General features: G+C 44.9%; 1 protein-coding gene across 1 annotated transcript; it reads left to right on the top strand.

Moving 5' to 3' along the window:
- Positions 1–34: 34 nt before the first annotated feature.
- On the top strand, positions 35–18,852 carry LOC122930985 (ribonuclease P protein subunit p21-like). The gene is made up of 6 exons (XM_044284809.1): positions 35–271; positions 7,660–7,719; positions 12,122–12,222; positions 16,299–16,381; positions 16,925–17,056; positions 18,513–18,852. Exons 2-6 carry the CDS (start codon positions 7,663–7,665, stop codon positions 18,596–18,598), a joined length of 459 nt encoding a protein of 152 aa, XP_044140744.1. The 5' UTR covers positions 35–271; positions 7,660–7,662; the 3' UTR covers positions 18,599–18,852.
- Positions 18,853–20,142: the final 1,290 nt, after the last annotated feature.

The raw sequence follows: 20,142 nt of genomic DNA on the forward strand, positions 1-20,142 counted from the left end.
AATGTGTCTCTAGTCGTAGGTGCTGGTTTGTACCGCGGTGGCCATTTTATTGGAGACCTGTTTCGGTATTATTTCAGCGAGCGTGGACCCTCCTCGCCTGTGTACAACAATGGACGTGTCTGTATAAATATGGGGGACGTTTATAGATCCCTGCGAGGAGCCTGCACTTGTCTGGGCACGAGCCTAAGTAATTGAGGACAAGGGCCATTCGGGGTGCTCTACATTGCAGACGCTCATTCTGAAGTGTGTGCCGCCTGACCGGAAGGAACAGGTTTGTGAAAGAGTTATGACAACTGGCTACAGCTGTCTTTATAACAGCCAATCATAGAGCATCTTTAAAAAAATATTATGTTGCTTGAAAAATGAAAGCTCTGCTGTGGTTGGTTGCTATGGGCAGCAGACAGTTTTAACCCTAAACCCTCTGGTTTTAGGCTGGGTTTTTCCTATCTGTTGTATACAAAAAACTTATGTAAAACAGATTCCATACAGTGCTGTCAAAACCACCCTAAATTAGGGCATTTTAGATACACTCTGGTGTTCCAGATCAATGTACCCCCCCCAGGGGTTAATATCCACGCGTGGCTGAGAGACTGGACACTGACACAGAAGTTGGTCAAAGCAATCTCTAACTTTATTACATGGACTAAGCGTTTATGAATCTTCAGAAGAGGGCAGTCCTCTCTGAGGCTAAAACATTGTTTCATTGGTCAAAAAGGAAAAAGTGATAAGAGAAACAGAGATAACACTTCAACATCTGCGCAGTGAGTACCACTTTGGAATGTGAACTAATGTAAACATCTGGTTACCATCGCCATTTTGTAATGGAGTTTATTCTAACAAGAATACTGCCTACGTCATATGTGACACTTTAAAGAGGTGCTTCTCTATAGGCAGTGAATAATATATACATATCATCAAGCCATATGATTGGCTTACGCATTCCACCTGTTCATGCATAAGGCAATGCCTGACACTCTATGGAACACATGTAAAAGATGAGAAATCAGACACTTCCCACAGCACAGCTCTTTGCCCCCCCTCTCTCTCCTTTCCAGTCTTGAAACAAAGAGGGGGGTGGGTGGGCACTTGGAAGTAGAAAAAGTTAACTCATTACAATCCTAGATTTACAAAATATAGAATAAAATTCACCCATCTTTAACAGTCCCCCCTTGAATTTCATTCTCTCCCTAAACCTAAACATCTGTCCCAATGCTCCGCCTCCTCTTCACCAGCTTCCACGACAAGCCATTCCTAGCGAACAGCCTCCCGTGACACTGGATTTGAGCACGGGGAAGTCAGATGATCTTTCCCTAACTGGCGTTTACATTATATGGGGGGACTAGAGGTCATCAGTGCTCCTGATTTTCTGGATCGAAGTTTTCATACAATTTTTCCATATTCTTTTGAGTCATGATCAACAGTCACACAAGGGAAAACCAGTCTCAACACTTCCGTGAAATCAATCCAATTATGCTTTTCTTTGAGCTTCACTGTGCTTGTGGTCAACAACACTCGGAATGGACCATCAAACCAGGGTTTTGGGACTTTTCGAACATGTCTTTTCCTACCACCCAATCTCCAGACACAAGTGGGTGGGTTCCTGGTATTTTATCAAAACCTGGAAGTGAAGCAAAAACTCGAAAATGTACTTTAGTCAAATGCTTATACAAAACTGATCACATAATCTGTCAGACAACCATGTTGCATCTGGAGCTGCTGTGGGAATTAAAATCCTATTCTAGGGGCTGACCCAAAAAGGACCTTATAGGGACAAGGCCTGTCTCACGGTTAGGCGTATACCTTACTAAAAGAGGGCTACCAGCAGGTACTCTATTAAGACTTTAAATCTTTAACTTAGTGTCCCGTTCAGTTCCTTTTCCCTACTCTACTGCTGCTTTGTGGATGGTACGAAGCATGTAAGGCCTGTCCTACACCCAAAACCTTCGTCATCTCCTGCATCACTTCACCTGTGAAGTGAACACCTGTGTCACTTTCAATGATCTAAGGTACCCCATACTTGCACACAACTTCAGCCATAATCTTCTTTACTTCTTTGGGTACGGTTTTGGCCATCCTGAAAACAATTCATCACATATCAATACATACTCATACATGCCCACCTTGGATATTTGAAGGTAGTCTGCAAACGTTGAAACAGATACAAAAAGCAAGACGTGTTTCTTGGGTACCTTAACCACCTTGCCCATGTTGTTCTGGGCACAAACCATTTATCCTTAAGTATGTCTGACTGTTACAGTGCTGAACCCTGGTGCGTACCATATGCTACGTACTAAATCACACATAGCAGTTTTTGTCTGGTGCATCACTCCATGGGTTGCCTGTGCCATCGTGGAGTAGAGGGACCTGGGAAGGTAAAGTTGCCCTTCTTATTTGTCGTCCCCCCTTTTTCATCCACCAGTCCCTTTCCTCCTTCCCCAGGGTTCTGTAAGGTCTTAAGAACTTTCGGGAGACAGGAGGAGTTATTTCAGGGACCTGAACTGTGGCCACTTAAGACAGGGGTCTGCTTAGGTAATTTGGCAGCCATCTTTGCCGCCTGATCTGCCGTGGCTTTCCCCTTTGCCTCCTCTGCATCTGTTTACAGTGGCCTTTCGTTGCCATCACCCCACATGTTAGTGACACGAGGGCTTCCATCAGAGACCTCACTGCTTCCCCATTTTCGATGGGTTTACCTGAAGCGATCAAGGAGTCTCTGGCTTTCCATATGGGCCCATAGTCATGGGCTATCCCAAAGCACACCTGGAATCAGTGTAAATGGTGGCTGTTTTCCCATCTGCATATCTGCAAGCCATCTTCAGAGTCTTTTAGCTCCACTTCTGAGCAGACAAGTGTGGTAGTTCACGTTTAATCACCACTGCCCAACCTGTGTAGTACCTGCCATACCTCGATCCATCCACAAAGAGCACATGATCTAGATTACCTAATGACTGATTTACCAAATCCCACTACCTCTTGTGACATCATCTGCAAACAGTCAGGAGCCTCTTCCTTTGAATCTGAAAGAAAAGTTTAAAGTGCGGTGCCCTAACTCTTCCCTCCCCCCTTGGTCCAGAGGCAACAGGGTGGCTGGGTCCAAAGTATTACACCTTTGGAGAGCAACATTGAGGCAACAAAATGGAACAATAATGGGCAACAAAACAATCATTTGGATTGTACGTTCATGAGGATAGATGTAATATCAGCATCACTTTGTGGTTCAGAACTATCTCAGAGCTTTCATCAAGCATAGCTAGTACAACTACTACAGCTCTGATGCAGAAAGGGGCACCTCTGGCCACAGGATCAAGTCTGACTGAATATTATACTATGGGGCGTTATTGCTGGCCATGCAGTTGGGTGAGGACAGCTGAGTCATGGCCACTCACTTCATTAACAATACAATCTAAATGTAATAATATGATAGGCCCAGTGTGGGGGAGCACAAAATTGCCAGTTCTAGGCACAAAAAACATCTACCGCCTCATCTGTGAGGCGGTAGGGACTAAAGGACAAATCAATCACAGTGGAGTGAGTGGTTTGCTTTTCTCAGCTTCTGGGAGTACTGATACAAACATGGACCAGAGAATTTTATCACTAATGGCCAACAAACAAAGTTCTTGGTCGTGGAGGGCACCTGTAAGCTTCACAGTGCCGTCCTCCTGACGTGAGATACCAGCATGTACTTTTGCAAACAAATCTGCACCTAGGAGACAACAAGGGGCGTTACCAATGACCAGCAAACGGGCAAGCGCATCTTGGTTAGGGGCAAATCTAATATGGATGGTTTCTGTTGAAAAAAAGTGAGCGTACTACTTTCCCATCCACTTCTACCCAAAGGCTGGTGTCCTTGGAGAGTAAATCAGGGGAGGCCATGTTTGCTGTGCACAACTGTCTTGGCTGCTCCAGTATCAATCAAAAACGGGACTACTTCTTTATCACCCAGAGTGAGGGATATCCTTGGGCCAGACTGAATCTGCTAAAAATGTTTAAAGATAGAGCCGATACTGGATTTCCTGTTTCTTAATCTTGATCTAACTCCCCCCCCCTCACCTGTCTGTGTTCCCCTTATGACAAAAAACATGGGTGTCTGTGGGGACGGACAGTGATCCGGGCATGGTCAACATAGAATACAATCCTCTCGTGTGGTGTGGACGAGGAGTACCACACACAGCACAACACTCTCTCTTCTGGGATCTGGGTCCCACAGACTCTGCAGGCCCACCATAGGGTGGCAGACTTACTTTTACCTCACTTCAATGAGGCGTTTGACATCAGGGCTGAAGCAATGCCAAAGGAACACTACCTATGGTTGGCACCACTGAACCCCCCAATGCTGCTTGATGTTACTCTGCATTTTGGCTTACAGAAGTATCCAACTTTTCCTATCGCAGAATTAATAGACTGGAAAACAAAACAGGACTTCTCATCTTCCATGGGAGTGTCTTATAACTAGGGGATGGGCACAAGGGCTGTCGTTGTCTGTAACGTCCACCCCTATCCTCCTCCCTCCGCTCTGAGTCATCTAAGTCCACCCCCTTCAGTCGGACGCTATGGTTCTCCTTTTGTCCATCAGTAATGTGGCAGCTGCCCATCAGAACAGAGCTCTGATGTTTAGCACAACACTTAACGTAACTTCAAACATTGAAACAAACAGATCGGACAATACAGACATGAACACACAAAGGGCCCATAAGAAACTTTTCATTGACTTCAATTTAAAAATAAAATAAATAAAAATGTACAGCTTGATCAATGCTGTTGGCACCAATAAAAACCCCAAAACTTCCAAGAAAAATAAAATAAAATCCTCAATGCGCATATTATTAAAAAAACAAAACAAATATCGTACTCCATACACATTCATATACATTTTCATGTACTAATTTTCACAAACTGTTCATAACCACGCCCTCATACATAAAAACTGAATTGCATTCACAACTCTGCTGAAAACCTCCATCAGTCTTCACACATATTCGCCTCAATCACAACTCAAAGCCAGACCCATTCACATTCCACTGAATCATTTGTCTTCCAACCCACATTGTTTCATCCCAAAACTTGCAGCACAGACAAACACAGCTTTCCTGGAAACAGATAGCCACACCACACCCAGAATTGCTGATGGTCTGTCGCTGTAAGAGAATATACATGTTATCATACAGTCATTTTGTTAAAAGCTGGATTCCCACAGTACACTGCTTGGGAAAGAAGAAAGAAGAAAGAAAATTATTGAACAATTCTTTGTCTTGTATAATATATTACACATCACTGACTCTGCATCATTCCCTCATTCCCTCCCACCTTTTTCCTTCGTCTGATCCTCTTATCTCAGGAATGTTTCTGTTGAGGTGGGGGTAGTGAGTCTCTGTAGCTCACACTGGATACAACACCTATCCGTTAACTGACCATCTTTTACTGCTGTAATCTCTAGGATATTCCCTAGTTAAACACACACATTTTATTAGGGTAACAAAACTTAACCAGTTCGTTTCGGAACATTTAACACAAGCGCCGTTCTGATTGCAGACACTGGGGCACTTTCTTTCTTTCTTGTTAATGCCATCAATTAACATCCTGACAACTCCCCCCTCAAAATCACGGGAGTTCTGATGCCCACAGTCTGTAAGCTCTAACTTCACAGATTCTTACAGATCTTCATCCCTGTTGCCAGGGGCGACCTCTGTCCGAGTCTACACTTTCTCTAACATTCTTTTTCACATTTTAACTTTCAATTCTTCCCTCACTACTAGCTAGGGGCTGTATTTTCTCCTTCATAATGCTGGGACTGACTGATATCAAAACAACAGTATTTCAGACTGACACACACACAAAACAGAGGAGTGATCAGCACCTTTAGCCCTTTCTTCTGCAGACAAAGGATTCACCCCCCCCTCTGGTTGGCTCAAATCTGACTATCACGTCTGACTAGTCAGCCGGGACTCCCCGCACGTCTTCCCCAAAACCAGGGGTCAGGCGGGCTCCGTCGCATCTTCCTGGGGTCAGGTCAGGTAGAGAATATCACCGCAGTCTTTCCCTTGATCAAAAGGTCATGAGAGGTTCTACCATCTTCCTAGGGTCAGGTCAGGTAGTCTCCGCAGTCTTCCATCAGATCAAGAGATCATACGGCTCTACGCATCTTCCTGGTCAGGTCAGCCGGAGTTCCTTGTCCCACACCTCGGCGCTATAGCGCCCCCTTCCCAACCAGGAGGTTACTGTTCCCTCCCTTTGTCTGTGGTTTTACCGTCTGTGCTCAATTCACTCCTCACATAAATCACAGACACACACAAAACATATACACACCAGAGTGATCTATGATTTCAGACTATTGGTTCAATAGACTCCAAGCTTTCAGCATTACAGCCGACTACTATACTTACATCGGTACCACCTCACAGCAGACTGAGCTATGTGAGCATGACGAAGTAACTAGCAGAAAGGCAGATGAGATAAAAAGTTTTCTCACCTTTCTTTGAGGTTGCAATCCTCTCTCCTCTGCCGTTCGTCAAGCTCAGGGGCCCGTCTTGTCAGCTGTCTGATGCTACATTCGCTCAGAGTCCCTTCGTGGTCGCCATTTCACCCATCTTTAACAGTGCCATCCTTTCACCATAGGGAAAAAAAACTGTACTTTTTACTGGACTGTGCAGGGTACTAGAATGTTGTGTTCTGTGTTTTTGTATCTAGGGATGAGTGAACTTTGTGTTTTCAAGTTTGGCTATTTTCACACTTATGTGTTTTGGGCGGATCTGTTATGGATCTGCAAAAATGGATCTGTTACAATAATACAACTGTATGCATCCATCACAAATGGATCAGTTTATAATATCTGTAACATAGCTAAGATGGATCCGTCTTGAACTCCATTGAAAGTCAATTGCGGACGGATCCGTTTTCTATTGTGTCAGAGAAAACTGATCCGTCCCCATTGACTTACACTGTGTGTCAGGACGGATCAGTTTGGCTTAGTTTCATCCGACAGACACTAAAACGCTGCAGGCAGCATTTTGGTGTCCGCCTCCAGAGCGGAATGGAGACTAATCAGAGGCAAACTGATGCATTCTGAGCGGATCCTTATCTATTTAGAATGCATTAGGGCAAAACTAATCAGTTTAGGACCGCTTGTGAGAGCCCTGAACGGATCTCGCAGACGGAAAGCCAAAACGCCAGTGTGAAAGTAGCCTTCGGCGTACAAGGTTCGGGTTATCTAAGAATTCTGTTTCCACGGACAATAACTTATGGTCTGTGGTAGTGGAATCCATAACTGATTTCTCAGATAACCCGAACCTTGTACGCCAAGCTTAAACACAAGTTCGCTCATCCCTATTTGTATCCCCCCCCCCCCCCTTTTTTTTTTTTTTTTTTTTTTCTCTCCCCCTAACGTATATGTCAAACAGGCATAAAACGTAATTTAAACCCACCATCAATGGTAAGTTTCAGAAACCTGTGTTGCTTAGATTATTAGCTAATTGCTTTTCACAATAGTTTTCCGCTCCATACAGAGTTGCAGATTGTAACGGACATTGTGTGACAGTATTTCTGTAACTTACTGTAGGGAGGGGTACAGTATCCTACACACATCTGTGGTGTAAAGGATACAGTCCCCATTATTCAGCCTAATTGTATGAATTTGATGACGTTAGATAACGTGTCTTATTGTTGTAGACAATGGCAAATCAGATTAAAGACAAAGAAGCTTTGCAGAGGCTGAACTTCCTTTACCAGGTAAGAGTACCTCATGGCTCGTTCATATGCCAGCACCGTAGGTGCCACATGCATTTGCTGTCAATGGGAAAAAAAATCAATGAGTGATAGAGGGAGATGCAGGGAATCAAGAATGCTAATTTAATGTGGACCAAACAGGTCATTTTTTTTAATGGCTTGTCCCGGATAAAAACACGCCTAGGTTGTAGAGGAGGAAAAGCAGAAAAAAATCTTTCATCAGACCTCAGATAGAAAATAACTGAATGTATTTACCGCTAATGCTTCCAACAGCACCGCCACTCTGCACATCCAACCGCTCTTCTTGCACTCCCGGGTTTTCCCCGGCCCTGCGCTGTGACACGACGTCGCACAGCATCAGATCATAGTACGTGCCTACATCTTGGTGCTGTACGTAGTCAGGACATTGCAGCACAGGCCCAGAGAGGACCTGGGAGAGGTGAGTACAGTCAGCTTTTCTGATCCTTAGCCGTGTCATGTCACCAGCACTGACCGCATCTTACTCTAAGTATAATTCTTCTGCTTCAGAAGGCTGGCTGCAGGCATTAGATAAAATAAAATTGATTCTTAAAGGGGTTGTCTCGGCTGAGACAATGGTGGCATATCGCTAGGATATGGCCCCATTGTCTTCTAGGTGGGACCCGCATCTATATCAGAAACGGAGCCCCTTGAAGTGGTTGCTGGATGACTCAGTCTGGCTACCACCAAACGCTCTCCCCATGGAAGTGAATGGGAGCGCACAGCGCATGACCGGCCACCACTCACATTCACTTCTATGGGCCCTACTGAAATAGCCGAGCCGTCCTCCACCGATTTCAGGCTCCATTCTTGATATAGGACCCCCACCTATCAGACAATAGGGGCATATCCTAGCAATATGCCCCCATTTGTCTGAGATGAGACAACCCCTTTAAGGCCAGTTTACATGACCTGATGTAGCAAGCAATTGCTGGGAAGGAAGCGTTCCTTGGTGGAGGAGACTGCTACATTTACATGCTGCGAGCTCCTCCACAGGATCACTAGTGGCATCACCCGTCTCCATACAGAATCATTGTTTGCCAGCAGCAGACGCTGTTTACACACCAAAATGTGCTGATGGCGAACAGTGATTTAGGTGACCGCGCCAACAGTCTTTTCACCCGATAAGCGAGTGTTTCACTGTCAAAATGGCAAGAGCTCCAGCATGGCAAAGAATCATTCCCTCTGGGGAACCTTAAAGGGAACCTGTCACCGGGATTTTGTGTATAGAATTGAGGACATGGGTTGCTAGATCACCGCTAGCACATCCGCAATACCCAGTCCCCATAGCTCTGTGTGCTTTTATTGTGTAAAAAAACTGATTTGATACATATGCAAATTAACCTGAGATGAGTCCTGTATGTGGGATGAGTCAGGTATGGGACTCATCTCAGGTTAATTTGCATATGTATCAAATCAGTTTTTTTACACAATAAAAGCACACAGAGCTATGGGGACTGGGTATTGCGGATGTGCTAGCGGCCATCTAGCAACCCATGTCCTCAGCTCTATACCCAAAATCCCGGTGACAGGTTCCCTTTAACCACCTCCCGACCGCTGTACGCAGATATGCGTCCGGGAGGTGGTTGCTTTACTCCTCCTGGACGCATATACGCGTCATCTCGCGAGACGCGAGATTTCCTGTGAACGCGCGCACACAGGCGCGCTCACAGGAACGGAAGGTAAGCGAGTGGATCTCCAGCCTGCCAGCGGCGATCGCTCGCTGGCAGGCTGGAGATCTGATTTTTTTTTTTTTTTTTTTAACCCCTAACAGGTATATTAGACGCTGTTTTGATAACAGCGTCTAATATACCTGCTACCTTGTCCTCTGGTGGTCCCTTTTGTTTGGATCGACCACCAGAGGACACAGGTAGATGTGCAAAGTACCAGAAAACACTACACTACACCCCCCCCCCCCCTGTCACTTTTTAACCCCTTATGCACCACTGATCACCCCATATAGACTCCCTGATCACCCCCCTGTCATTGATCACCCCCCTGTCAGGCTCCGTTCAGACGTCCGTATGATTTTTACGGATCCACTGATACATGGATCGGATCCGCAAAACACATGCGGACGTCTGAATGGAGCCTTACAGGGGGGTGATCAATGACAAGGGGGTGATCACGCACATAGACTTCCTGATGACTTCCCTGTCATTGATCACCCCCCTGTCATTGATCACCCCCCTGTAAGGCTCCATTCAGACGTCCGTATGATTTTTACGGATCCACTGATGCATGGATCGGATCCGCAAAACACATGCGGACGTCTGAATAGAGCCTTACAGGGGGGTGATCAATGACAAGGGGGTGATCACGCATATAGACTTCCTGATCACTTCCCTGTCATTGATCACCCCCCTGTAAGGCTCAATTCAGAGGTCCGCATGTGTTTTGCGGATCCGATCCATGTATCAGTGGATCCGTAAAAATCATACGGACGTCTGAATGGAGCATTACAGGTGGGGTGATCAATGACAGGGGGGTTATCACCCCATATAGACTCCCTGATCACCCCCCTGTCATTGATCACCCCCTGTAAGGCTCCATTCAGAATTTTTTTTGGCCCAAGTTAGCGGAAATTTTTTGTTTGTTTTTGTTTTTTCTTACGAAGTCTCATATTCCACTAACTTGTGTCAAAAAATAAAATCTCACATGGACGCACCATACCCCTCATGGAATCCAAATGCGTAAACATTTTTTAGACATTTATATTCCAGACTTCTTCTCACGCTTTAGGGCCCTAAAATGCCAGGGCAGTGTAAATACCCCACATGTGACCCCATTTCGGAAAGAAGACACCCCAAGGTATTCTGTGAGGGGCATATTGAGTCCATGAAAGATTGAAATTTTTGTCCCAAGTTAGCGGAAAGGGAGACTTTGTGAGAAAATACAAAAAAAAACTTTCCGCTAACTTGTGCCAAAAAAAATAATAATAATTCTAGGAACTTGCCATGCCCCTCACAGAATACCTTGGGGTGTCTTCTTTCCAAAGTGGGGTCACATGTGGGGTATTTATACTGCCCTGGCATGTTAGGGGCCGAAAGCGTGAGAAGAAGTCTGGGATCCAAATGTCTAAAAATGCCCTCCTAAAAGGAATTTGGGCACCTTTGCGCATCTAGGCTGCAAAAAAGTGACACATCTGGTATCGCCGTACTCAGGAGAAGTTGGGGAATGTGTTTTGGGGTGTCATTTTACATATACCCATGCTGGGTGAGAGGAATATCTTGGTCAAATGCCAACTTTGTATAAAAAAATGGGAAAAGTTGTCTTTTGCCAAGATATTTCTCTCACCCAGCATGGGTATATGTAAAATGACACCCCAAAACACATTCCCCAACTTCTGAGTACGGCGATACCAGATGTGTGACACTTTTTTGCAGCCAAGGTGGGCAAAGGGGCACACATTCCAAAGAGCACCTTTCGGATTTCACCGGTCATTTTTTACACATTTTGATTGCAAGGTACTTCTCACACATTTGGGCCCCTAAATTGCCAGGGCAGTATAACTACGCCACAAGTGACCCCATTTTGGAAAGAAGACACCCCAAGGTATTCCGTGAGGGGCATGGCGAGTTCCTAGAATTTTTTATTTTTTGTCGCAAGTTAGTGGAATATGAGACTTTGTAAGAAAAAGAAAAAATCATCATCATTTTCCGCTAACTTGTGACAAAAAATAAAAAGTTCTATGAACTCACTATGCCCATCAGTGAATACCTTAGGGTGTTTACTTTCCGAAATGGGGTCATTTGTGGGGTGTTTCTACTGTTTGGGCATTGTAGAACCTCAGGAAACATGACAGGTGCTCAGAAAGTCAGAGCTGCTTCAAAAGCGGAAATTCACATTTTTGTACCATAGTTTGTAAACGCTATAACTTTTACCCAAACCATTTTTTTTTTTTTTTTTTTGCCCAAACATTTTTTTTTTTAAATCAAAGACATGTAGAACTATAAATTTAGCGAAAAATTTATATATGGATGTCGTTTTTTTTGCAAAATTTTACAGCTGAAAGTGAAAAATGTCATTTTTTTTAAAAAAAATCGTTACATTTCGATTAATAACAAAAAAAGTAAAAATGTCAGCAGCAATAAAATACCACCAAATGAAAGCTCTATTAGTGAGAAGAAAAGTAGGTAAAATTCATTTGGGTGGTAAGTTGCATGACCGAGCGATAAACGGTGAAAGGAGTGTAGTGCCGAAGTGTAAAAAGTGCTCTGGTCATGAAGGGGGTTTCAGCTAGCGGGGCTGAAGTGGTTAATGAACCCCGGTGTGGCTCTGTGCACTTATGTGAAAATCGGCAGCTATGTCTCCACAGAGCTCAGCCTTTTCTGCGGGCGTCTTTAAATGGGGACTAATCTTACAAATTTTTTTTCATCTCTCCTAGGCTGCACATTGTGTTTTAGCTGCAAACCCTGAGAATGTGGAACTCGCTCGATTCTACTGTCATACAGAAAAAACCATTGGCAAACGTTTAGTGCTAAGACAGTACGTTTACTCTCTCTTTGAAATGTTAGAAGGCCGCACTATAGATTGCAAAAACCTGCAAGTTAGTGGATGTTTTCTATTTTATTCTTACAATAAAAACCTACATTCAGTGTCTTGCAGTTCTGTGTAATATACCGTATTTTTCGCCCTATAAGAGGCAGTGCGTCTTATGTGGCAAATACTTCAGTTTGTATACCACCGACCGCATGCTGCGCAGCTTGGTGGCGGGTGTATTAGTGGGCATGGATAAGGGATGAGGGGCCGGCATCCAGCTCTGTAACTACAGCGGTCCCGGTGCAGTCACTGTATTCTGCTACACCGGGCCCACTCACTGTAGGAATCCTAACTGCAGGCAATGCTAACAGTAGTCTTTTATGCAGCCTGTACTTACGATACTAACTTTCCAGCAGGCAGGAGGCTGAGCTGGCGGGCGGGCGCTGAAAACGTAACTCACTATGTCACGCGCCGGCTCCGCCCACTTTATGAATGAAGAAGGGAGAGTCGGCGTGTGACATAGTGAGTTACGTTTTCAGCGCCCGCCAGCTCAGCCTCCTGCCTGCCGGAAAGTTAGTATCGTAAGTACAGGCTGCATAAAAGACTACTGTTACGGTACCTTAATCAGCATACAGCATTGTCTGCAGTTAGGATTCCTACAGTGAGCGGGCCTGGTGTAGCAGAATACAGTGACTGCACCGGGCCCGCCGTAATTAGAGCTAGATGCCGGCCTCTCCTCCCTATTGGGGGTCATTCTATGGATAGCACTGTTATGAGGATTTGTGGATGGCACTGTTATGGGGGTCTGTGGATGACACATAGCGTAAAATGCTATTTATGTGTCATCAACAGATCCCCCCCATAACAGTGCCATCCACGGATCCCCCCCCATAACAGTGCCATCCACGGATCCCCCCCCATAACAGTGCCATCCACGGATCCCCCCCCATAACAGTGCCATCCACGGATCCCCCCCCATAACAGTGCCATCCACGGATCCCCCCCCATAACAGTGCCATCCACGGATCCCCCCCCATAACAGTGCCATCCACGGATCCCCCCCCATAACAGTGCCATCCACGGATCCCCCCCCATAACAGTGCCATCCACGGTTCCCCCCCCCCAATAACACCATTAGGCACACCTTTTAGTTCAAATTATTTTTTTTCCTCCTTAAAAACCTAGGTGCGTCTTATGGGCTGGTGCGTCTTATAGGGCGAAAAATACGGTATTCAATTAAAGGGGTTATCCGATATCTAAAATAACCCCCCCAGTGCCCGGGTTCCTTGTATTGATTATACTTGCCTGCTCCCTGGCACCCGCACTGCTCTGGATCCCTGCACGGCCACCGCTGCATCTCCCCATTGCTCAGATCTAAATATTCGGCGATGAGGGAAGCAGCCAATAGTAGGTCGCGACCAAGATGTTTTGATCCGAGTGATGGGGAGATGCAGCGGCGTGGTGCTGGGGAGCAGGTAGGTATAATCCATACAAGCGACCCGGGCATTGGGGGTGATATTTTAGATATGGGATAACCCTTAATGACCAGTGTAGTAATAATACAGGAGTCTTTGGAGGGACAAGTTTAAATCTAGAACACAAATTGGTCCAGCACTCCCAAGCTCGTGTCCTGAAATATGATGGTAAGACCCTTTTTAAATGTAGATTTTCTGTTTAACCACCCGATTGAAGTCTGTGGGGAAAACCACTCTGTAGACATTCTGCAGATTTTAAAATCAACACAGCAGGTCCGTTACACAATGTGTACATGAGATTTGGTAAATCTTCTGTTTGCCGGTACTGTATTACTTGGCAGGTTTTTCTGCACGCAAAAACCTCATGTAATTCATATCTTGTGCAATTACCCTTAAAGGGGTTGTCTGCTTTATTTATATTAATGACTTGTCCTCAGGATAGGTCATTGATAATAGATTGATGGTCTGCCACCCCCGCCGATCAGCTGTTTGAAGAGAAGGCTGCGCTACTGTGAGCGCTGCCTTTCTTTCATTGTTTACCTGCTGGCCGTCTCTATGGGAATATTCCTTACTGCTTCCTTCTTTAATGTTCAATACTGCTACGGCAATGACACATTTTCCAGGACGTCCTCCATGACAGCACCACATAATGGATGTCTCCCCGCCCACTATTGGGAGCTTTTTTTGTAGTGTTATGATACTGTAATAGTTGTTTCAACCACTTTGCAGTGCATGGAGAAATTCACATATGTGCAGCTTGCTCACCATTCACTGCAGAGCCTGGTTCTTGAGATAGGAGCGGGACCCAGAGGTGGGACCACCACCTGTCGATATGCCAGAAATGTCCAGATGGGATAACCCCTTTTAAAGTGGTTATCCAAGAGTAAGACAGAGCTCCCAGAGTGGCCAACCCGTGGTGGTGATAATACTTACCTGGTCCCCGCCGCCGGGTTCGGTGTCTGTCACTCCCAGGCCGGCTCCTCCGCTCCCTACCACATGAAATCAACATCTGTAGATGGGGGAGGATACGTGACCACGGCAGGCAATCGCAGGCCACAGCAGTGATTTGCTCCTCTTGCGCTACATGACCAGTTGTCGTAGCGCAAGGGGAGCAGGTATACTCTTGCACTAGGTTCTAAGGGTTAGAGGTTAGATCTTGGTACCATACAAAAGACTGGAATCTTAGCTCAGTCAGAGTCAAATCTGTAGGTGCAGTTTGGGACATGCCACTCATTTGAAGTTGGAGAGCAGGATGAAAACTACTGTATGCCTGTAAGGGTGGAGTGGGGGATCTGCAAGATACATGCGGAAAGATTATAGCCTGTTACTGTCATCCCTTTCCTGTACAGGCTTCCAGAGGGTGTAATAAGGGGACTTTTCCCGATGTTATCACTCGCCATCTAGGAGCATTTAGGGGTTGACTCACTTCAGCAAATAGTATTTATTATGTAGAGGACGCTAATACAAGCCACTTACTAATGTATTGTGATTTTCCATATTGCTTCCTTTGCTGGCTGGATGAATTTTTCTATCACATTATACACTTCTTGTTTCCATGGTTACGACCACCCTGCAATCTAGCAGCGGTAGCTATTCTTGCTATAGGAAAAAGCACCACTCCATGTGCACTCCCAGTGTCCCAGCCACCAGTGAGGCCGGCACTTTTTCCTGTAATGTGCAAGCACAACCACCACTGGTGGATTGCAGGCTGGTTGTAACCATGGAAACGAGTAGTGTGTAATGTGATAGAAAAATGAATCCAGCCAGCAAAGGTAGCAATACGGAAAATCACAATACATAGTAAGTGCCTTTGTTTTAAATTTCTCTACATGATAAATGCCCTTTTCTGAAGTGAAACAACCCCTTTAGCATTTCTTTATCGAATTATCCACTGCACGTAATCAGACTATTTTTCATCCCAGTGTTTGGAATGTTTACAGCATCAGAATGTGATGTCACAGCAGCTTTCTTGACCGAACCCACCTAACTTGTGATGTCACATTAGCTCACGTGACTGAACCTACCCAACTGGTGATGTCACAGCAGCTTGCTCTGCTCCTGTCTTCAGTGTGGGAACCAGTGCTGTAGGGTAACTAATTGCAGTGCTGGTTTATTAACTACCTATCCTCAGGATAGATCAATATCGGATCAACTGTGCTCCGACATGCGGGAACCCCGCCATTCAGTTGTTTGCGAAACCCTGTGACCTGTTCGCCTGCACGTAGCCCAGATCTTAGTGGTGGTGCTGTGTAACTATAACTGCTTGTCCCATTCACTAGAGCACAGCGGCCTCCTGGAACCGCTGATCGTTGGGGACCCAGGAGTTGGACCCCCGTGCCAATTTGAGATATTCTGAGGATAGGCCGTTAATATACTAGCACTGCACAACCATTTTAAATGTTTGGCAGCTTAATTGGTTCTGGCTCATGCCTGATCTGTAGCCCTTTACCATAGCAGCTAGAGAAGGTTGAATGTCTATCTAAGTGCCAGTTTGTATATAGATTACTAGCATGGAAATCATTTGAACGTGTAATAAGACTTGCCTCTTCGTGTGTGTGTGTGTTTTTTTTTTTTTTTTTTTTTTTTTTTCTTTTTTTTTTCTTCTAGGGATCCATCTATAAAAAGGACAATATGCAAAAGATGTAGCTCTCTCCTGCTTGCTGGTATCACGTGTACTGTCAGGCAAAGAAGTAAGACATGAAAATGTTTAGTTTTTATTTTCTCATAATAAAAATGTTTTTCTAACAAGAAGGCTACATTCACACAACTGTATGAATGAGTCCGCATCCCTTCCGCAATTTTGTAGACCGGGTGCAGACTCCTTCATTTCAGTAGTGCCCCAAAAGATGCGGACAGCACATGTAGTTCCGTTCCGCGGCCTGACAAAAAGGATAGAGCATGTCCTATTCTTGTCCGCAATTGCGGATAAGAATAGGCACTTTCTATGGTAAAGGCGGCCATGTGCTGTCCCCAAATTGTGGAACACACGGGCTGGTATCCGTGTTTTGCAAATCCGCAAAACACTGGTCGTGTGAATGTATCCTAAGGCTACATTCACATGACCGTAATGCTTTGACAAAAAAGTAACAAAAGGTACACACAAGTATCCGGTGTTTGGAATGATCTAAACTACTACTAAATCCTACCACTACCTACTTTTCTCTTCACTTTAACTGTGTCAAATATGTTTAATGTTTAAAAACAAATTAACAGAAAGTTACGGTTCCACTCAGAACGTCGAGGACAACGGCTGACGTTAATTAGATGTCTTAGCTGTGGTCTTACTAAACGTTTCCTAAATAACCCAAACCACAAGCTGTGGAGCGAGCAGCCAGAGGCACTACTGGAAAACCAGCCCAAACAAGGTACGGCGACTTTCTGGGAGCATACATCAACGGGGGTTTCAAAGGAAATCTGTATATTCTAAGATTAGATCCCTGCTGTGGTCATCCGATGTATTATGGTTTGCAATGGAGAAGACTACCGCAGTAGGTCCTTGTGGAGCATCCATGGCAAGTGGGGAGATTTCAGATGCCAGTGGTCCAATGTAGGTTAGAAATCAAAGATGGATCCCGACCAGAACCATTTCTCACCTATTCACTGGATAGTCGATAAATACTATATTTGACTGAAGTTGCTGGGGTCCGTGGAACAGATCAGCCATTAGAGTGCGGGATCCCAGTCCAGTGAATCGTTGATAAAGGTTTCTCACTGGAGTTGTTGGTTGCGGCAGGCAGCTGGTGTGCACTAGGTTTTTATTTACAAGTGTGTAAGTATTACTGTTACTAGCCAGTATTCGAGACAAAATGCTAAGCACCTCATTGGGATCGTCCAAAATACATCATTTTTATAGCGCTTTCAGTGCCAGGATGCATGTAATACACACAGCTAGAACATAAGAGATGCAGGATCCCTCAGGGTGGGGAGGGGAAGTAGGACAGAAATCAATAGTGTCCTCAGTTTTTAAGGATTTGTGAAAATATGTGGACATAACTGACACACGCTTGAACACGTTGCATCGACTTTTAGGTTGTTCTCCCCTGGTGACTTTCTTCAGGCCAACCAGAATGACTGGAACCACTGAGCTCCAGTTCCATTGTTCCCCTACCAGTTCTGCATGTTTCTGGTCTCCCTACATCAACACCCATTTTGATGTGGGCCATGTGACTGCTGCAGCCAATGACTGGCCACAGTGGTCATGTGTCATCCATTTTGACCCAGGACCTGCAGAGCGATGGAGCCAGAACCCAGCGGTGAGGATCAGGTAAGTATGGTTACCACAGTAGGTCTGGCTACGCTGGGACAGGTCTGAAGGAAAAGTAACCACGGGTGAACAAACCCTTTTAGAGTCCATTCACACATCCATATGTGTTTTGCGGATTCGCAAAACATGGACACTGGCAATGTGCGTTCCGCATTTTGCGGACCGCACATCGCCGGCACTATAATAGAATATGCCTAATCTTGTCCACGATTGCGGTCAAGAATAGGACATGTTCTATTTATTTTTATTTTTTCGGGAACAGAATTGCGGATCCGCATTTTCAGATCCGGGAGCACATTGTGCGACCCCATAGAAATGAATGGGTCTGTAATTCTGTTCTGCGGAACAGAATTGCGGACGTGTGAATGGACCCTTAAGTATTTGGGTCAGACTTTTAGCCACAAATATGAATTTTTATGTTTTTTGTATAAAAAAAAGTGGTGTGTAAAAGTAAAAAAATGTCCTAGTAGCAAAAATATCTAACTCCCTGGTGGTACAAAATGTTCTAGATGTTTCTTCTACTATGGTCTGACTTTCTTGTAATCCTTTGTCCCTAGATCTAAATCCTCGATCACAACAAAACTTGCCGAAAGAGAAAGGATCTTCTGCCAAACCAGAAAATACCAATAAGATGGCCTCCTAAGTGATTACAGCCCAGGGGTTGTAGTAATGATGTGAATGGCTTAAGGGTAATCTTAAAGGGGTATTCTGGTTACATAAACTTATCCCTTATCCACAGGATAGGGGATAACTATTAGGCTGGGTTCACACAATGTGCGATTTTCCCGCACAAGTGTAAAGTGTTTTAATGTGTTTTGCACGCGCGTGAGAAAAATCGGCATGTTTGGTACCCAGACCCGAACACTGACGCTGGGTTCACACCTGAGCGTTCGCGATGGAGCGCTCTGTATGCGCGATTGTACGGGCATTTGCAATCGCACATACAGAGACAAGCGAACGCCCATTGTCGCGCGTTCCCGAAAGTCTATGTACGGGAACGCGCGACAAGACGCCCCTAAGAAGCTTATGTACTTCGGGCGTTTTACAGCGCGATCGTACGCGCTGTAAAACGCCCAGGTGAGAACCATGCCGATAGGGAAGCATTGGTTTCTCCTTGTTGAGCATTTTTACAGCGCGTAGGAACGCGCTGTAAAACGCTCAGGTCTGAACCCAGCATGACTTCTTCACAGAAGTTCAGGTTCAGGTTTGGGTTAGGTGTTTTGCAGATTTTATTATTTTCCCCTTATAACATGGTTATAGGGGAAAATAATAGCATTCTTAATACAGAATGCTTAGTAAAATAGGGATGGAGGGGTTAAAAAACTAATAAATAAAAATAATAAACTCTCTTCATACACTTGTTAGCACAGCCCTGCTCGTCTTATTTCTTTGAGTACCTGAGAGGAAAAGTGCTCATGTCACTGCGCTCATCTCATGGTCCATCACCACAGGTTCGGGTCTGGATACCAAACATGCAGATTTTTCTCACACGCGTGCAAAACTCATTAAAACGCTTTGCACTCGCGCTGAAAAATCGTGCATTTTCCTGCAACGCACCCGCATCTCTTCCCGCAACGCCCGTGTGAACCCAGCCTTAGATCGGTGGAGGACCTACTGCTAGGACTCCATACCCCCTGCAGCCCTCTGCAATGAACGTAGTGGCTCCATTAATTTCTATGGGAATTCTGGAGATGGCCAAGCGCTGTACTCATCCATCTCTGGATTTCCCATAGAAATGAATGAAGCAGTTCTATCCTATCCTGTGGACAGAGGATAACTTTTTTTATATAACTGTAATTCCCCTTTTATTTATGCTTGCACTGTTTTCTATGGAATAGACATTGGAAGTCCTGTATAAAATCTAGCACAAGGGAAAATACCATTATCTCAATAGCAGCCCCCCAAATGCTTGCTTTCATTTCCCAACTGTCACTTGTAAAATTAATCCTGATCTGGCTGTTGGTAAAGTCACTGGGGTAGATCTATCCAAACTGAGGTAAAATAGAACTGTCTTAGTTGCCCATAGCAACCAATCGGATTCCACTTTTCATTTTTCAGAGCTTCTTTGGAAAAATAGGTTGAATCTGATTGGTTGCTATGGCAACTAAGCCAGTTTTGATAACTCTCCTGTGCCTTTTTTTTTATTTTTTTTTTTTTGTTTTTTGTCTGGTCTTTTACAAAAGCGAT

This window comes from Bufo gargarizans, chromosome 3, assembly GCF_014858855.1.
Source record: "Bufo gargarizans isolate SCDJY-AF-19 chromosome 3, ASM1485885v1, whole genome shotgun sequence".
Taxonomy (NCBI): domain Eukaryota; kingdom Metazoa; phylum Chordata; class Amphibia; order Anura; family Bufonidae; genus Bufo; species Bufo gargarizans.